The 19,630-nt window shown below is 42.5% G+C and overlaps 1 protein-coding gene across 1 annotated transcript in view; it reads right to left on the bottom strand.

Moving 5' to 3' along the window:
* Window positions 1–19,630, bottom strand: part of CDH22 (cadherin 22) — a 1,063,019-nt gene that overhangs the window by 104,681 nt on the left and 938,708 nt on the right. Inside the window, exon 8 of the mRNA XM_086932547.1 lies at window positions 10,073–10,194. Coding sequence (XP_086788673.1) covers window positions 10,073–10,194 — 122 coding nt within the window. The remainder of the gene's footprint in view (window positions 1–10,072; window positions 10,195–19,630) is intronic.

A 19,630-nucleotide genomic window follows, 5' to 3' on the forward strand; every position in this document is an offset into this window, starting at 1 on the left:
ATCCATGGAAAGGTTATGGGTCAATATATTTAGATCAGCAACTAGTCTTCCTGCTGTGTGCAGAAGCTGTAAAGAAAGTGAATCTTTGCAAAGGGATTTTGGTTACCCCGTGCTAATGCCTGTGATTTTCTTAAAGTAAGATCAATGCAAATTTTTGCCTTAGGGATTAAAGACTTTATACTATATTGCTGCATTGCCTTAATAAAGACAAAAGTGGATGCACGGGTATTCTCATGCAGGGCAGGAACAGATTTAATCACCATGTCTGGGGAAAGCCACCTGAACTAACCCTCAGTTTATCCTTGGCCTGCAGGGCTGGACTGGGAACCAAAATCGACCCTGGCAAAGTGCTCGGCCGTGCCCCCCCCCCCCCCCCCCCCCCCGGGGGAGGTTGTGGGTGCCGCCAAGCACTTTGCCAGGGCCGGTTTTTGGCCGATTTTGTTACAGGACCGATTTTGCAAAAACGTCCCTGTAACAAAAACGGCCCCCATGGGCCCAACACCGGTCCCCCGCCCGTGCAGCGCACTGGGGGATTGTCGGGTGCCCGGTACGGCCAGTCCGGCCCTGTTGGCCTGTTTCTCCACCAGTGCAACAGAGTAAATTACTGCCCATCAGATTTATAAATGACTGACATGCTGGTTGTCATTTATTAAGCATTTGCAGGAACCGCTGTCACTGCGGTTCCTATCAATACATTTGCTGTTTGGTGCAGGGATCTGTCAACACGATGTAGCCTTGCACCAAACAGTTTTCTTTGTTTTAATTTAAAAAATAAAATGTTATAGGATTTAAAATATATATATATAAGATAATGCCCCCCTCTCCACTGGAGTCACAACACATGGCAAGGGTGGCATTATTTATTTTTTACTGTCCCTCACAACCAGGATTTGCCCGACGGTGATGAACAGTAAAAAAATAAGTTATATGTTTGTTAGGCATATAGCCAATTTTCTGACTGCACTTTCTCCATAGGGCGGTGGAGAAGTTTGATCATGGCAGTGGCAAAGAAATCACTGCCGTGGCCAAATACCAGGTTCGCCTGCATCAAAATTAGGTAGGTGGACCATTGTGTTAGCAGGGAGGGAACTGCAAAAAGAATAAAAAGAACAATTGATGGACAGAATGTAGATCAATGTCATACATTCACCCCTGTACAGAGATCTGGGTCTAAATCCATAATTTTTCTGCTCACCATGCCATTCCAGTTTGTACCCAGCCATATGCAAATCAGTCTTGACCCTGCACCCAATGGAAACAGTCCAGCTCGAAAGGTCAGGCCAGGTCCTACCTGGACTGGAAACAAGCATCCTAGGACTATTTCGGGGTTTCACATCTCATCAACCAGGATAGCTTGACTCCAGTGGCATGGAAAGCACAGGACCCAAATCTGGGCATACCCATCCCACTTGGGGTGACGTATGCAAAAAGAACAACGGATGGACAGAATGCAGAACAATGCTATACATTCACCCCAGTACAGAGATCTGGGCCTAAATCCATATTTTTTTGCTCACCTTGCCATTCCAGTTTGAACCCAGCCAAATCCAAATCAGTCTTGACCCTGAACCCAATAGGAACAGTCTAGCCTGAACTGCCAGGCCAGGTCCTCCCTGGACTGGAAACAAGCATCCTAGGACCGGTTTCAGGGTTTCACCCCTCATCAGCCAGGATAGCAGGGAGGGAACTCCATCGCCATTGCAATGGGATTGCCTCTCGGTCAACATATAAATCGGACCCTATTTTTTCATTTCAACTTACCTAGATACAACTGTTCAAGCTCAAACACTATCCAGGCTCAAAAACTGTTCTCTAAGAATTTGTTGCCCTTTGTATCCATGCCCAATAGGTTTTTAAAGCAGCTGGTAGCGGGAAACATCTATAACAACGCCGAAATTACAACAACCTAGCTTTACAATGCAACTGTTACAATTCAACTGCCATTACATCACATGTCACTACAACGCATGCCATTACAATGCATACCATTCTAACGCATGCCATTTCAACGCATACCATTACAATGCAAACCATTACAACGCATTATAAGGTAAGTAATGGCGATTTTTTCCGTATTAGGGTGGGTATGGGTTTTGGGGTACATGGGAAGAGTAATTTTTACCCCTACACTATCCAACACTTTACCTACAGTTGCACTCACTGGAGTGGGAATAGTAATTTTTACCCCTACACTATCCAACACTTAGTAATTTTTTACCCATACACTATCCAACACTTACCCTACTGTTGCACTGACTGGAGTTTTAATAGTAATTTTGACCCCTACACTATCAAACACTTACCCTACTGTTGCCCTAAAAGTATTATGGATTGTAATGGTATGCAATGTAATGGTATGCATTGTAATTGAATTTGTTGTAATGGTAGTTTTAAAAGATGCGTTGTAATGGCATGCGTTGTAAAATCATGCAATGTAATGGTAGTTGCGATGTAAAGACTGTGTTGAAAAAGCATGCGTTGTAATTGCATGCATTGTAACGTCATATATTCCTGGTAGCCTACGAAATTCATGATCTTGTAAACGAGAATGACAGAGAAAGTGAAAGGGGACAAGATAAAACCTCAGTAAAAGATAACTAGCATTTGATCTGAATGATCTTACTAACTTTCAGTTCATTTTTCTCCTTTGTTTCGAAATTCATTGAGAATACATTTTTTGTACACATCCAGGAACTTGCCAATAGACACAACCCTTTAGAAGCAGGTTTTAGACATGGAACAAACACTGAATTGGATATCTTACCTATTATAGATGATTGCCTGAGAGGAAGTGAGTGGTGGTGTGGAGGAGTTAATTTGCCGCCATTGGCCATACCACATGAACTCGAAGCTTAGTGTAGCAGATTGTAAGGCTTTAACCCAGTCAGTCAGTCGTTCACCTTTCAATACTCATCATTAGAAAGTAAACTATGGTGTCCTGCCTGGATCAACTCTATCTAGGCCAGGACCAAATTGAATTATTTTGACAAACTATGCAAAGTTTGTAACATTTCTCCAAATACTGCATTTCAGTTTTCAAGCTAACATGCACCTCACATAACAAAATCTTTCAAAATGCCAGTAGGAGGCTAATGCAGACAGAAAATGCTTCACCTAGAGACAGTGTTTGCTTGAACCAGTCTCCTGTTGATAATCTCAAGAGTCTTTTTAGCGACCTGCGCATTCGTTTAAACAAATTACACGTGAGATACTCGCAAGTCACATTTTGCAATGAAAGTGCAATTTTGCATATTATGTCGAAATTTTCAAGGGATTTTGTAAAATTCCCTGAGAAAAAATAGGCAAATTCACACAGCTCTATAACATATAACCCTTTTATTTAACATTGGCATGTGACCACTCATCCATCTTTTTCCAACAGGTGGGGGTCCACAAATCAAATGTATGCTGATAACACCTGACTGGTTTCAAACCTGCAACAAAAACTAAGGAAAGCGATAGATATTTTGAACTCTAATCGAAATCAAAGAATAGGTGGTGGGTATCCTAAAATGTCCTGGAACATGCCCCATATACCCCTTCAAACAGATGACTTATGGACAGCCACACATTTCACCTCTTTGGGTGATAGCATCTGTCTCATAGTTTGAAGCCAATGCCCTACCACTGATAAATTGGTGTGTAACAAAGGCATTTATATTAATCTTCTCTTCCTTCTACAAATCTAAGAGGCAAAGAAAGCGGGAAATATTTATTTTGGCATTCGGTAGTGGCAAAAAGCTTTGCTGTAAGGTGTGCTTTAAAAATAAATAATAACATAACTATTACTGGATAAGAAACAAAATCAAAAACGAAACAACCCCTCTTACACAAACAGCAGTCAATGCTTCTGCACTCTAAATGAAATGCTAGCCAAGCCCAATAACCCCCTTCTAAGAAATGATTTCACAAACACAGCTCCCACGCCCTAGAAATGGGTTAATGTACTTGTCTCTCTTCAAGAAATAGCTTAATCATTGTTGATCAATAAGAAGTGGATGATAATGGCATACTCTTCTGTCGAGGCTGAGATTAGGTCTGATAGAGGGAAGGCGCCAACTCAAGGTGAACCTAATTGACCTGAGGCAAGAGGTGGACCCAGACTGTACCACCACATTCACCTTTTCACTTCAGATGCACCCTTTGACTTTTTGACCACATCATCATGCTCAGCAGCAGTGCTAAATGTGTAACAGGATAAAAGGTAGGGGGAGGATAAAGTTATAGTAAGAGGCTAGTGCTATCGAAAGTTGGGGTACTGAATTCAAGGCTGAGTAGTCTTGATTCGACCTCATGACTCTTTAATCCACCTCCAGCCACTCCCTGCCTCTATATTTAAACTCTTGCAGGTTCTTTTTCATCCTCACTTTCTCTGTTTATCACTGATTTTCCATATTTCTCTTTTATTCATTCTTTGCTTTTGTGTTTTTCTCCCTCTTACTCTGGATCAATGTCTGGTGAGGATAAATAAGTGCTGGTCCCCAAATAACAGGGCCAATGGGCCCCTCCTACAACCATTGGTTCAATTTAAGACTGCTCAGCAAGCTGACAGACAGGCAGGATTGCTGGCACTGTTTTGCCAAGGAATCGATCTTCTCTATAAGCACTTTTTGTGCTCTAGTTACCTCTTTCTCATTTACATCTGGGTGTGATATACTGAGGTGTGGGTCCCCATGAGACTACAATAGCATATTATTTATATCTACCTGTTGTCTCTAATAGCCCTGATTACACACATTTTCATTTAGCACTCTATAATATCCTGATAGTACTCAATTCTGGATGAAATATTCTTCAGCACTAGTCAGGAAGCTGCATAATCCCTGCTGGCCAAGTATGGGGTCCCACAGGGGTCGGCGTTAAGTCCGACCCTGTTCAACATCTATGTGATCCCACTGGCCAGGCTCATTAGATCGTTCGGGTTAGAGGTAATCTCCTACGCCGATGACACCCAGATCTTTCTGTCTCTCGCCCAGTCCGTCAGCTCTTCTGCCTTCAATTTTGGACACTGTATGGAGGCAGTTGCTCAATGGATGATTGACAATTCATTGAGGCTGAACGGCGAGAAGACGGAGATCCTCGTGTTCGGTGGGAAGGATGACATCTGGTCGACGGAATGGTGGCCCTTATCTCTGGGGACTTGCCCTGTGCCTACCCTCTTGGCACGAAACCTGGGGGTCATGATCGATCCGGCCCTTGCGATGGGTCATCAAGTCAATAGGACAATCTCTACTTGCTGGGGCATCATTAGGATCCTGCGGAAGATCAAGCACTATATGTCCGCACAAGCCCGTAAGCAAATTGTGGTTGCATTGATAGCCTCTCGGCTTGAATATTGCAATGCTCTATATGCTGGAATAAATAAGTGCTTGTTACAACGATTACAAGTTGTGCAGAACGCCGTGGCTAAGTTTGTACTGGACTTGCCCAGGAGGTCATCAGCTACTGCCGCATGGAAATCCTTGCATTGGCTTCCAATTGAAGGCAGGATCTCTTTTAAGGTTCTCTGTTTGGTACATGGGGCCTTGTCCAGAAAAGAGATAGGAGGAATAAAAGATCTGTTGATTCACTATGCTCCTTCCAGAAACCTTCGTTCCTCAAAGAAGCTTCTTCTATCAGTCCCCCGAGTTCGAAGAGCCAAGTGGGGAGGTAGAGCTTTTTCCAGCCTTGCTCCTAGATGGTGGAATACTGTACCCTGTGATATTAGGACTCTGCCATCGATTCATTTTTTAGAAAGGCCTTGAAGACCTGACTTTTTGCCAAAGATTACCCTTAGTTTTGGGATTTGTCTTTTATGATCTTTTTTTTAGGCGCCTTGATGCCTTTTGGCAAAGTCGTGCAATATAAGTTTTTTATTCAATTCAATTCAACAAAAGGCATCTGAGTGATAGACTGATGGATACATTTTAAATACCTACAGCTAAAACTATCTAAGAATAAGATTCTTGTAGTAGACACCCATCCGACCCCCATGACTGGCCTTCTAATTTCAAACAATGCCTCTTTTTTTCTCCTCGTCTGAGGAATCTGGGAGCCCTACTTGATAGGCAGCTCTCCAATGAGCCCCATCTCTTCACTTTTAATTTTATAGTCTCTAAGAGCCTATTCCTTATCTCCAAACAAGTTGTGCTGTCCTCACCAATGGTCTAGTCCATTGTTGAGTATTCAAAATGGTGGCTATGTTGAATTTTCTAAATGTCTGCTTTCTTGCTCCCAGAAGCTGAAGGATTCTGCTGAAAGTTTCTTAACATTTCTGAAAGTAAGAATAATATGACCTCTGCTTCACCTGTACTATCCTAGCTCTGTGGCCCTCAGTATGCTGATTTTAGAATTCTGAGTAGAGTGCACAAGTCCTTTTACAACAGCCCTCTTTTTCTTAAAAATTACAGACAGCTCAATGGACATTGACAAGACTTATCAACACATCCCTTTCCTCTTCATTGACAACTCTGGGGAATTGGATTGAAATTGGACTGTGAAGGTTCTTGAAAGGAAAGTATTAAGTCAAGGCCTTCCTGGTCTCCTTCCTTCTAACCTTCTAGTAGTTGTTTCTGCCTCCACCACACCAAAGTCAGAGACAGCCCCTGCTCCTTTTATTGACTACTCCAAGAATGGATACCAAGATTTTTGTCGCTGCAAGACAACTCGTTCTCTCTCTAAGAAGAGATGTCTAACCTCATCTTATGCTAACATACCACACAGCACTGAGTTTATTTCATATACATGCACTTTATTAGTTATATCTGCTAAGCTAAGATAGCTATGATCATTTAATAGAAAGTTCTCTGACCATAAACGGTTGACTCAATGTTAGTGTGGCTCAATGGTTAGAGCGGCAGACCCTGATGCAGAGATCTAGCCCGGAACCAGGGTTCAATTCCCCGCCTCAGCGGGTCTTGGGCTCAAAATTCCATGGACCTGATAATTCTCGCCTCGGTGCCTATTCCAATCATGGAGTCCCACTCTGCAACTCTGGGCAATAGCTTGCTTAATCTCCACAACGGACCCCACAATGCTAAGGATGCCTGGCCTCCACCTTGGGGGTGTCCAGGAGTGGACGCCTCACAGGGAAAGCCAGGATGGGTTCCACAGCGGTATTCGTACAGGCGCCTTGAGGCCCTTGCGGGTGAGTAGTGCGCTATACAAGTATCAATTTACATTTACATTTTACCTGGAGAAAAATACTAGTAGGCAAAAGATAAAGGAGAGTTAATGTCTTAAACATCCAGATCTTCAAGTTTATCTGAAATTGTCATGCTTTGCTGTTGAGGACGTAAGGAAGACTATTCCACAGAATGGGGACGTGAAATCAAAATGAGTTGCCACCAGAACAAACCCTCTTTAAACAAGGTATGGTCATAAGGCCAGGTACAAATGAGCACAGTTTGTGAGATGAAATATAGTATACCAGCTCCGCTTGCACAAAAAGAGGCATTTGATTTAGCAATCAGGATTTAAAGAGTCAGTTGCACAATGCAGAGTACCTTAAAGTGGATACGCATTCTCGCTAAAAGCCAATTTTGGTGCCCCTGAGTTGAAAAGGAACAATCAAAGCTCTGAAATCCACAAAGAGTAAAAGCTGCAGATTTTTGGATTGACTTCGGGTTTAGCTTCCAGATATTTTGCAAAGCACGTTTAGAGAGAAGTGCTTTCATCGAAACATGAATTTTTAACTATAATGACTGCAGATTGGTGACCGGACTCCTTTAAGAATAATTCATCATCTTCAGCTCTTACAGGTAACAAAGTACAAGTTATGGAAATGACAAACAATGGGGTTTGTGCAAAAATACTATCAAAAAAAGTCCAGGATTTCGAGCATCTTTGAACTTCTTAGACCAGAGCCCGCCACCGAAGGCCATCCAGCTCTTGGAATTATAACTCCCAAGCACAACGATAGCCTTGCTTATGTTTGAAGTTTTGAACTATGCTTAAAATAATTCCTGCACATTGAGATCCCAATTTCTTGCATGTCAAAGTGGAAAGCTCATCTAAAGTTCTCTAAGTATTGGCCGCCACTACCCTTTAACCCCTTCACTGCGGGGCTGATTCCCCCGCTGTGCTGGGGGGCCCGCACAGCGTCCGGTGCTCATGACGAGCTCAGCTCGTTATGAGCCACGGTTCTTGTGTGCTCATGACGAGCTGAGCTCATCCCGGCCACACCCGTTTTCATAGAACGTTCAGCACAGAGGGGGAATTAGCCCCGAATGCGAATGTTCTAACGGCAGTGAGGAGCTCAGCTCGTCATGAGCGTGGGAGGGGTTAAGAATTGGTAGTTCAAGCTTATCTACCTGTCTCAAGTGGCGGGCCGATATCATTTAAAAGTGTGGGGGGTGGATGGAGAGGGCATGAGGGGGAGGGAAGAGCGCACAGGGGATTATTAAATAGAAACCAAAGTTTACCTCATGATGACGGTCACATTGCCTCTTGCTGCTTCTCTGCTCTGTTGCTCCCAGCAGTCCCTGGGGCAGCATCAAGGACTCCCCATCCAATTCCTTCACTGCTCCCAAGCATGAGAGCAGTGTGGGATTTGGCCAGAGCGGGATGAAAAGACACTCGCGCAGGCGCAGTGAGTCTGTGCTTTTCCTTCAACCCAGCTGTATAATACAGCGGGGTTGTAGAAAGCAACGTTTACATGTTATTCTGGCTGGCCAAAATGACATGCGCACTTACAAGTCCCTCCCTGCATACACTGGCTCAGATAGTAAGAGAAAGAGTTATTTTTCAGCTGCTGGCTCTGAACCAGTGTGCAACGCTCCTCCGACCATTCCGAAGGAGCCACACCTGCCGGTCTATAACAAGCGGCTCCCTAAATCAGTTACCACTCAGATCATTAAGATCAGTCCAATCAGTATCTAAAAAATTAGGCCAAGCTCTTGTCCCATTCGTCACCTCTAACACTCTTTCATGCAGCCACCTCCATTGAAACACTGCAATTCACACCCAGAGGCACAGAATTAAGTTGGTTGATTGTGGACTACCAGATCCTAGTGGTCATTTAACTTTACTTCAGCCATTGCCTGGCTTCTCCATGTAAATTCAGGACCTTTCTACAGGTTATTTCACTAATCACATTAGTGAGTAGAGGTTATTTTGGTTTCAGGCTTATAGTATTTAGGTCTTGCACCATTTTGTAGACTAAGTTCCACTCACCTCTTTCATAGAATATTCCCAGTCCGTTTTATCTCCAGCTGGATGGTGTGTTTTTACAGTTTTTTGTCCAAACCCTTTTTTTATGAATAGAGGATGATCTCTGTGTTCAGTACATTATGAGACAGAAATGTTGATCCATCCTCCACTACCTGCTTATAGATCAACCATCACTGGTCATATTCTAGGTCGCTATGGCAATCTCTCCATGTTGCTGAATTGAGAATGGAGTTTAGGCACATCTGTCTTACAAATGGACTGTGAAAAATGGTGTACAACTAACACACTGGACGGGGGACTGTCTATTGCTTTCTCCGAACCCAATGAAAACGTAGTCAAGCACCTTTTTGTCTGGAATTTAATTTACACCAAGTGATTGTAACATCAATAGTTTTGTTCGCCTGTACTTTCATTTATTTTGTTTTGTTTCAGTGTGTTGAAATAATTGCTCTTGAATGCTTCTCATAGATTGGTTTGATGTTTTACATTTCATAGGCACATACATGTTTACCAGTCAGTCTATTTTATTTTCCCTAGGAACCCCTCTCTTCTTTGTTTCATTCACACTTTCTGTGGAACACTTGCCAGATATCTTGTCCTGTTTGCTTGAGGCACAGATCTTGTTATATACTGGTTTAAGGCAGGTGACAGAGTTCAACTCGTTTAAGAGACAGAGGTCATTTTAAGCTCTGTTTTGTATAGTTGCTCTAGCTTGTGTCTCATTTTTTTTCCTGAGAGAGGATTGTCCAAGTACTTGTCTAAAACGTATTGTGTAGGAGACCTTTACCAGACCTTCTAGCTCTTGCTTCCTGAGGCATCACTGGCCGATTTCCTGTGTAATGTGCTCTGGTAGGCATGCAAACCTGCACTAGCCCATAAGCTAGCACCGACACGTTGCGGCCTGCTAAGCCTTCTTTCTTACCTGCCCAGGGACGGCGTCTTCACACACAGAAGCCTCGTATGGTGTGGCTAACTCTGGTGGATTGTCGTTTACATCTAGGATGCGAATCCTTAGCGTTGTTCGAGACACTTTCAGCTCGTCATCTGAAATTCAATAGAGGAAATGGTCAGCTTAGATTAACTCCTTATGTATCTGTACTAAGACACCAACTTCTTAATAGAAATCCCAAAACTTTAATGACAGTGAATACCATCCTGAAAATAACACTTTATTCAGTTAGTGTGCTTCAATACTCGTGCCCCTTTCTAACAAGGGATTGTAATTGAAGAAATTCCCCATCCACCATCAATGCTGTTCAACATCTATGGAATGATCCATACCAAAGTGCACCTCAAGAGCAGCTAACCTAACTAAACAAAACACTACTCCCAGAAGTGCACCCTACACTTTTAAGAACATAATGGCATGAGTATAACTCTTTTTAACATACTGGCAATGCAAGTGGGAACCTGAGAGTCTAAACTCGGAGCATGGCTATATAAGACCCCAAACAGATAATAAACGTTCATATTAACAGTGCACCTCAAATGAAAGACACACATCATCGTGGTAGTGCACCCCAAGATGACAAGTGCCCCAAACCTACAAGCGGGATGTAAAGTGACATCAGGGGGCCGTTGCGCACTACCATAAGACCACTCAGGAGGTTTAATCTTACGCTTGGTAAGTGAGCCCCACAGGCTTGCTGAATGTAGTGGTGAGGGTATCTGTATCCCCAGTGTTTTTAACCTTCCTTATAAACAGAGAAGTATAAAAGCAACACAAAACCCCTCCCTTGAAAACTTCCTTCAAACTAAAATGAAAACAATTTACCTCCCCCACCTCAAATCTTCCCCACTCAGAGATAAAAGCAACATATTGGTAGTCACCCCCATCTCAAATCTTCCTCATCTTGAGAGAAAGCAATATTTCAGACACCCACCCACGCTCAAATCAACCCCACCCTAGGAGGAAAGCAACATAAAGTCAGCTACCACCACCTCAAAACTTCCCCATCCTATGTAAGAAGCAATATATTGAGGCATTTTTACAAGGGCCACTGCAGCATCACTTTTTACGATGCTTAGGTGGCTCAATGCCCTGCTCCATATATACAAATTGGCATTAAGCCACTTTGCATTGCTTAACACCTCTTTGTAAATATTGTACCCTTTCATGGATGTATCTGCGTGAAAGGGGCGTGCAATGGGTGTTGCTGTGGGTGTTCCACCGCAACACCCATTGCTTTTTGACGCTGCCCCAGATATACAAAGATGTGTTAATCTGAGGCAGTGCCAAAAACGGACACACTGAAAATCATCAGACGTTACAGTCGCCCAACGAGGAGAAATACTTTTATTTCTCTTAGTTTTTGCTCTTCCAATGTGTGCTGTATTCTGCATCTTCACGATGGTGAAAGGAGATTTACAATTGACCCATAAAGCTGGTCAAGCATATATCAAGAACCAGATACTTCACTGTATGTATAAAAGTTCCAGGTTGCTAACACCGGAACAGTAACTTGTTCAGTATGCTTGGGTGAATATCCAAGCTGGCCATTCAATAAAAGCAATCTCTCAGGATTTGCTTGTGCTGACACTCAGTTCAATCGAGCGACATGTACGGGGCACTGCTCCTCTTGAATTACTGCTGCGTTAACAGACGGCATGTACATGGCCAGCTTGAGAATTCACCCAAGCATACATATATACTTGACCAGCTTTATGGGTCAATTGTAAATCTCCTTTCACTGTCCTGAAGATGGTCTAACGGACTCATGCCATCTAGACTGAAACGTCCACAAGCTCATCTATTTTTTTCATTGATTTAATTTGGCAGGAATTTTTTTTTGTTCTATTAGATTCTTTTCCTGTTGTTATAGGTTTAAAATAGATGGTAGCACAAATGATTTGAAGGCTAAAATTTCTGTAAAAGGTTTGTTTGCCTCTGTCATGTTTTTGTTACCACAATTTGTATCCCCTTTTTTGTTTACCTCCATTAAATGAATACGAAATGTAGAAACCTACACCTGTGTTTTAAATTGTTTATGATATATTAAGTAAGATATAAATGAGCAAATTGATGTTTCTGATTTATCAAAGGTTAGTTACCATTCGGGACTTAACCACAAAGTAGTTTTGCATAATTAGCTTCACTGAACATAAATAAAATCCCTAGTAGGCCCAGTTACCCTATGTGTTGGAGCTAGGCAGCTTATTTTAGCACTGGCTAAAGGGAAAACACAGGGGGCGCTGTATTCTTGCGAATATGGCAAATCCCTGTGTTTTTTAAATGACGCAGCATGTCGTTGTTAAATTGCTTGCAGCGTGGCACCATTATTTGTGAATATGCCCCATTGTTGCCCACCCCTGCCCCAAACTTGCCACATTCTAAGCAGAAATCAATGTTTCAGACACCTTTCTCCACTTATACTCTTCTGCACCCTGGGAGGAAAGCAATATAATGTCTGACACCACCCTCACCTCAAAGCGTCTCCACCTTAAGAGGACAGCAATATGTCTGCCGCTCCCCACCTCTAATCTTCCCCACACTCCTAGGAAAATAATATAATGTAAAATACTCCATTTTCAAATCTTTTCCAACCTTAAAAATGAAAGCTCTATAATATCTCCACCCCCACCTCAAACCTTCCACACACAAAAAAAACCTTCCACACTCAATGAGTTAAGCAATATAATGTAAACCTCCCACTTCCACATCAAATCTTGAGCTGTATTAGATAGATTCAACAGAAGGAAATGCTGGACAAAGAAGAACTGAGCGTGACAAGGTCAACAAATAAAGTACAGCATTTCTGTTCAAAATATAAGAAAACTATACTGTCGAAGAATACTTTTTACATAAAATGTGATATGGAAATAAAAGGTGGTGGAAGTTTATATTCTTGTAGTAGAACAGGACGAATGTGAATGTTTTTTATTGTTCAGAGCAACAAAGGTTGATTTTTTTCTTTTGCCAGTACAGCGTCTTTCAAGTGTCTGCTACAGAGTGCTGTTTTTGGGAAAACAGAACATCTACCTCAAATAGAGGATTTGCCATTATTATTTAAGGAAAAATAGATTTAAAACCTATTTTGCTTTTATTCGTAGGAAAAGGGTATGGTTAGGGTTTTGCCCAGCACATTTTTTTCCAGTTTTTTTTAATCACATTTTGCTGCATTTAAATAAGAAGTTCCTAAACTATGTCACATTTTACTAACTCTAAAATGTTTCCCACAGGACTTAAAATACGCCGAGTCAAAGCCCTGCAACTGTTCATACCTCTTTTAAAAATAAATATAACAAATTATTTGTTAGCCTAAAAATACTGGCAGGCCTTGGCAAAAGTATTTGGGGATCGTGTACTTATTTGGGGATTTTCGAATGTGTTCAGTTTCCTATAGTTGTAGCTTGGCTACAGAAAGACCGTCGATGAGTGTAGTGGGTACATGTATTGCAGTATTTATTTTGTAAAACAAATAAAAATAGTGAAGGGTCTCAAACTTTTTCTTGGAAGCGCACCTTTTGTGCTACTCAATGCTGCCCAGCGCAGATATTGCTAAATAACAAAGCTGTCTTGTCTTGGCTCCACCTCATGCTCCTTTCTTCCAAGACACTCCACTTCCTAGTCTTTATCTCTCTCTTGCAGGTTCTTCTTCAACCCCCTGCCTCCCTCTGTCACCATTTCCTATCCTTTTTCCATTTTCTGCCTTTCTCTCTCATGTTCTGGGTGAAAGTCTCATGATGAAACATAAGTCCTGGTCCTTAAAATGAGTGTCGGTGCCAGTATCCTGCAGCAATGGATTTAGTCCCAGATCTCTGTACTGGGGTGAATGCATGGCATTGTTCAGCATTCTGTCCAGCAATTGTTTTTTTGCATTTGTCACCCCAAGTGGGACAGGTATGCCCAGACAGGGGTCCCGTGCTCTCCATGCCACTGGAGTCAAGCTAGCCTGATTGATGAGGGGTGATACCCTGAAACCGGTCCTAGGATGCTTGTTTTCAGTCCAGGGAGGACCTGGCCTAGCAGTTCAGGGCAGAACTGTTCTCATGAAGAACAGGGTCAAGACTGATTTGCATATGGTCGGGTCTAAACTGGAATGTCATGGGGAGAAAACAACAATGGATTAGGCTGAGACCTCTGTACTGGGGTAAATGAATGACATTGTTCTGCATTCTGTCCATCAACTGTTCTTTTTGCATATTCTGCAACCAGAGCACAAATTAAGTACAAACCTATTGCCTACTTTTCCTAAAGGACACAAACCTTTTCAATAATTGGCTGCCGATAAAGATCCCCATGGCCTTGGAATTACACTGTTGACTGGCTGAGGATCCTTCGCTGTGCAGTTGTCCAGTTAAAAAAAAAAAGGTTAGGGGCCTGGATGACCTTATCTTTGGGTCACAAAGACCCAGGTCTTCAGAAATTGAAAGCAGACTGATTCAAAATGGCTTCCTTGGGCAGTACATTGAGTACTCCAAAAGGAACTAATTGAGAAAAAATTGAATAAATTAGTATCTTAAGCTCACCCGAAGATTGCAATTTTCTTACTTTGAACTGGAGCTCTTCTACAGTGACAGTCCCACTGTGGGAACACGCCTACTAGCACTCGCTATTCTAAAGCGGGAAACCACAAAATGCAAACTGGAGGCAGACCCTGGTGTTTTAGATGGTGCGTACGGAGTAACAGTATTCGAAATTAGGTTCCACGCCATATAATATGCTTCTGTCTCTGTTCGTGGTGTGCAGCTTTGCTGGCATCACAAAACATTACAGTAATATACTTACTTCTGTGTTGATGTTTCTAAGTTCAATCAATGAAATTATAAACAATATAATGAGGAATAACCTCACTTTAGCACCGCCATCTTGGCATCCCTCTATTTCTAAACTGCTCTTGAGTTTTAGGCGCCTGTTGTAGAGAACTAGGCGGTGTCCAAATGGAAAAGCCACAAATTGTAGGCGATCTGGGAATTGCTCACACTCTCTTCCGGCCGGTAATGTGGCACCAGAATGCCGCATGCATTGAAGCCTCCTTTAGCTCACAATCAAGTTTGGGCAACTCTGACACTTTCAAGAGACAGTGTTTTGAAACTTGCTGGTTCTGATTGGATGTTTTTCTGATGCCGAATGATCCTGGATTTACATGGTTCATCTTTCTCAATTTCCCAATTACAATCAAAACATTGCAGTGCAATGTAGGCCCCACATAAAAGAGTGCTCTACCTCAAGAACCACTGGCTGTAGTTGAAAGATAATTTTACAGATGAATACCTACATTCTTGGGGATCCACTGGAGAAGTATGATAAGGCTCCCAAGTAAAAAACAAACTGGGAGTCTCCATAAGGGGATCAATAATATCTCAGTTATTTAAATAGAGACCCTTACAGATAATAATGAGGTCAATGTCTAGCATGGAAAAGCAACAGGCAGAGGCTTTTGTAAATGCATTTTAGTGGCTTTTTCACGATGGTATATAGATGAGAAAGCACACGAGACACGGTTACTTCTCACCCTAGGCTTACGCCATGGCATAACAGTTCTCTCCGGCTACTGGGCATGTTCCTTCTTCCTCACTGAGACAGCATGTCTGTTCAGAATTCCTCAGAGTTACAACACACACGTGCCTCAGGTCATCAAGATGAAGTCATCATTTTCTTAACACACTGGGCCAAGTTACCAGATATACGTTTAGTTTCAGGCAGGATTACAGGTTCCATTAAGCCATTTGATTGGTTTTATCACCCTGCTGGGTCCCAATCTAAAAGTAAAGCCTGATTTGTTGCTATTTAATGAACCAGCATTTTGGATAATTGTCTTCTGTCACAAATGGTCGGGTCACTTTGTGATTCAGCTCCCAGGGACAGACAACTCAAAAACATCTCTTGGAGGTAGAAAGATGTGAAAAGGGTTCTCTTTGGGCCTGTGAAAAAACCATGACAACTCAAGGTGCAAAAAACTGACACAAGGAGTGATGGCGCTTTGGAGGGGAAAAGCAGATTTACACACCCCTATCGCTACAGGGACGTCACTTTTTTGACATCCCTGTGGCGATACAGGCTTCATCTTGTTTACAAGGCGGCATTAAGCCACTTAATGTGGCTTAATGCCGCCTTGTAAATAAGGCACCCTTTCCCGCTATACTTGCTGTGAAAGGGTTGGGCAATGGGTGTTGCTGTGGGTGTTTCACAGCATCACCCATTGATGTTGGTGCTGCCCCCTTTTTACAAGGGTGGCATAAATAGGAGGCAGTGCTAAAATTAAGACCAGGGAAAACCTGGTCTTAACATGGCGGAACGAGGAGAAATACTTTATTTCTCCTTGTTTTTGATGTTTCTTTGTGTGCTGCTGAAGTCTATGGATTACATGCAGGCACATTTTTCACGGCCTGACTGCAATCTATCAAATTGCCGGGGTGACAATCAAACATCCCTGAGACCTGCACGGCCATCAGCCAGGAAAAGTGTTAGCCTCCTGGGGCTATTTACATATAGGGCACACTTTCCTCGTTTGCACCCGGCACACCTTAAAACAGGTGTGCCGGGCGCAAACAGGGAAAGTCCGCTCTATCACATAGAATGGGCAGCCCCAAGGGTAGCTGTGAACCAGCGCACCCCCCAGGGCAGCACATTCAAGTGAAAAACTGAGCAGCTGTGAAGCAGCCGCTCCAAGTTTGTCTGTGCAGGCAGCCACCTGACTGCACTTTGAAGGGGGTTAGAGGTCTCTTTGCTGGAGGGAGCAGTGAGTGACTGCACCCATATGCAAGGGGTTGTCTGGGGGTCCAAGGGACCCGCTTGCGTCCCTCTATAGGCAGGCACCAGGGGGTGAACTGCTGACAGTGTGCCACCTTTTAAGAGCTTCTTTGCCTCTGCATCCACGTCTATAATACAGCATGATTTCAGAGGCAAAGGGATTCCCTCATTTGCACGGAGCCACGCTCCTATGCAAATGAGGTAATGCCCTCTGATGACAGTGCTGGTGCTTTATGTGCTATAGCGCTAATGGTATTACAGAAGGGGACACACAAGCACCTGTGGCCCCTTTTGTAATACCAAAGTGACCCAGGGGCTCGCAAAGCAGGCGCAAACACCAGTTGCGCCCCAGGGTACTTCCATAATAAGGACCCTTCCACAACATTTTGTTTAAGAAAAGCTTCTGCTTCAGCCCCCCGTCTTCAAAAGGGAAGGATCGATGGCGCAATCCTTCTCAGGCAATGCGGTGAGAATTTGGAACTCACTTTCCCCAAAGCTCCGTGCCACCTCCTCTACCCGGATCTTCATAGCTGATCTAAAATCTCTTCTCTTCCAAAGATACTTTCAGAACTAATACTTTCATTCTCCCCTATTGGAAGTTCGCTTTTCATTGTAAATTTGTATTTTTTTCCTATGCATTCCTCCCCCCTGCGTGCTGTGTTGGATTTTGTGTTTGTGTACCCTTCATTTTTAGTCTTTGTAATGTTCTATTTTGTGCCACTTTTCTCTTGTAACATAACTAGCTCTATTGTACAGCGCTCTGACACCTTCGGGTAATGCCCGCGCTTCATAAAAATTCACCAAATAAATAAATAAGGTGAGCACTGAATTCTGCGCAGTGTATCAGCTCAAGTTTCAGTGGGCCATTGCACAGAATCCAGTTCACAGCGTCCCATGCTGCTATACCAAGTTCTCCCACAGAATCCAGCTGGACAGACTCTGTGGATTTTAGGAAAGCCTTTTAGCTTTCAATCCCTCCCACGACCCTTCCCACAAGAAAGAGGAATGAATTTCAGCATTTAGGTGGGTAAGCCATCAAAATGGCACAGAGAGCAAAGGAGCCAGTGCACGACCCCAGTCTTGTAAATATTTGGCAAGAAAAGTTTGAAAAAAACATTATGTTAGAATAGGAAGTGTTTTCAGACTTTAAAAATATGTATTTCTTTGTCATGAAGAAGAGTTTAAACTTACTGCGTCCGATTCCTCAGCAGGATTGGGCTGGCCTATAGGGCAAACAGGCAGTTTCCGATGGGCCGGTCTGACAGATCAGTGTGTTTTTTTTTTTTAGCAATTTGTGGACCTCTTTTATGGCCAGGTGGGTCTGTATTTACTGTTGACTTCCTTGATATTACCACAAGCATTGCCTGCATCAAACACAAGTTAATGGAGTCTCCTATACCTTGTAAAATACCCTCACAAAGTTCCTTTACAAGTTCAAAACTGGCCTAATTTGCAAATGTGTTCTTCCTTTTTAGCAATCAAATTCCCTAGCGAGCGACACTTTTAATTTGGTGCCTGGGCCTATTTTTGGTACTGTTCCAACTCTGTTGGGAAGGATTAAGTAAAAGTGAGTTTTTGAATTAGACCTTAGAAACATTCCTGCCCCTGCCCTGAAGACAAAGCAATTACTGAAATAAGGGGTACCTTAGGTAAATTATAATCACTAGCGACCAGTCAATCAGTGCTACCGACTGATCAAACTGACTGGCCATGGGAAAGTCGCCAATGGCCAGGTCCGGAAGCCCAAATATGATGTTTTTCGCTTTAAATTATATTTAAAATGCACGGCAAAGAAGGTTGGGTGTTTGTCATACTTCTTAATTGTTCTTGCAGGTTTAGACAGCTCATCAGGGGTAGCAAGTGCTATATAAATGCAACCCTTCCCTCTTCTATCCCTCCGCCAAACCATTTTGAACTCAAATAATAAACTCACATGTCCACCGCTCCCATTAATTTCATATATCCCTATATTAATTCACCACTAATCCTCTTTGGGTTCCAGAGTAGCGTGCAACTTGGGGAAAAGTGCTTTGATGCTTTGTCATGGGTAGTAAGCTCTATATAAATACAGCTACAATACAAAACAGTACAATATAGTGCAAGCTCAGCCCAGGGCAATGGAGCGCTTTACTTGAGAGCCATCCCTCTTTCATTATTTAAGTTACAAGACAATGCGACAACTTGATATTACAAAAGCAGTGGCATGCACTTCACTCTGGGGTTGTGAACTCGGAAGGCAGAAAGATTTCCCTTTCCTGCAGCACAAATGCACTTTTTGCTTTCATTAGCAAGCATTTGCAATCCAATCGGTCTCACCTTTGGGACCTTATATGTATTTACCATTAGATATAATGGGGTGGCCCAGTGACCCTCAGAACCTGGGTTCTAAGTATTGTATAAAGACAATGGTTCTGTTGGGAGATAAGTCAATTTCTTTGTCTGGTTCAATAATATACAACACTGTTGGAGTATTCCACAATATTATTTTGGAAATACTTTTTAAAAATTTTAAAAACGGAAGAAACAGGTTTTTTTGAAAGAAAAGAAAAAAAGGAACACACACACCACATTTTTTACTTTTACCAGAATTTTCTTATTTTGAAAGTCAGACATTAATTAGTCATTGATAAAATCAGAAGGAGGTTGTCCAAAACATAATTGGCATAAATATATAAATAACAGATAAGTGCTTGGGTGAATAGTAGTGACAAGTGATGATCTGACGGTGTGATGACACAATAACATATATAGAAAATAATAATAGATCAGTCCATAATTCAGAAATCA

Source organism: Lissotriton vulgaris, chromosome 7, assembly GCF_964263255.1.
Source record: "Lissotriton vulgaris chromosome 7, aLisVul1.2, whole genome shotgun sequence".
In the NCBI taxonomy this organism is placed as follows: domain Eukaryota; kingdom Metazoa; phylum Chordata; class Amphibia; order Caudata; family Salamandridae; genus Lissotriton; species Lissotriton vulgaris.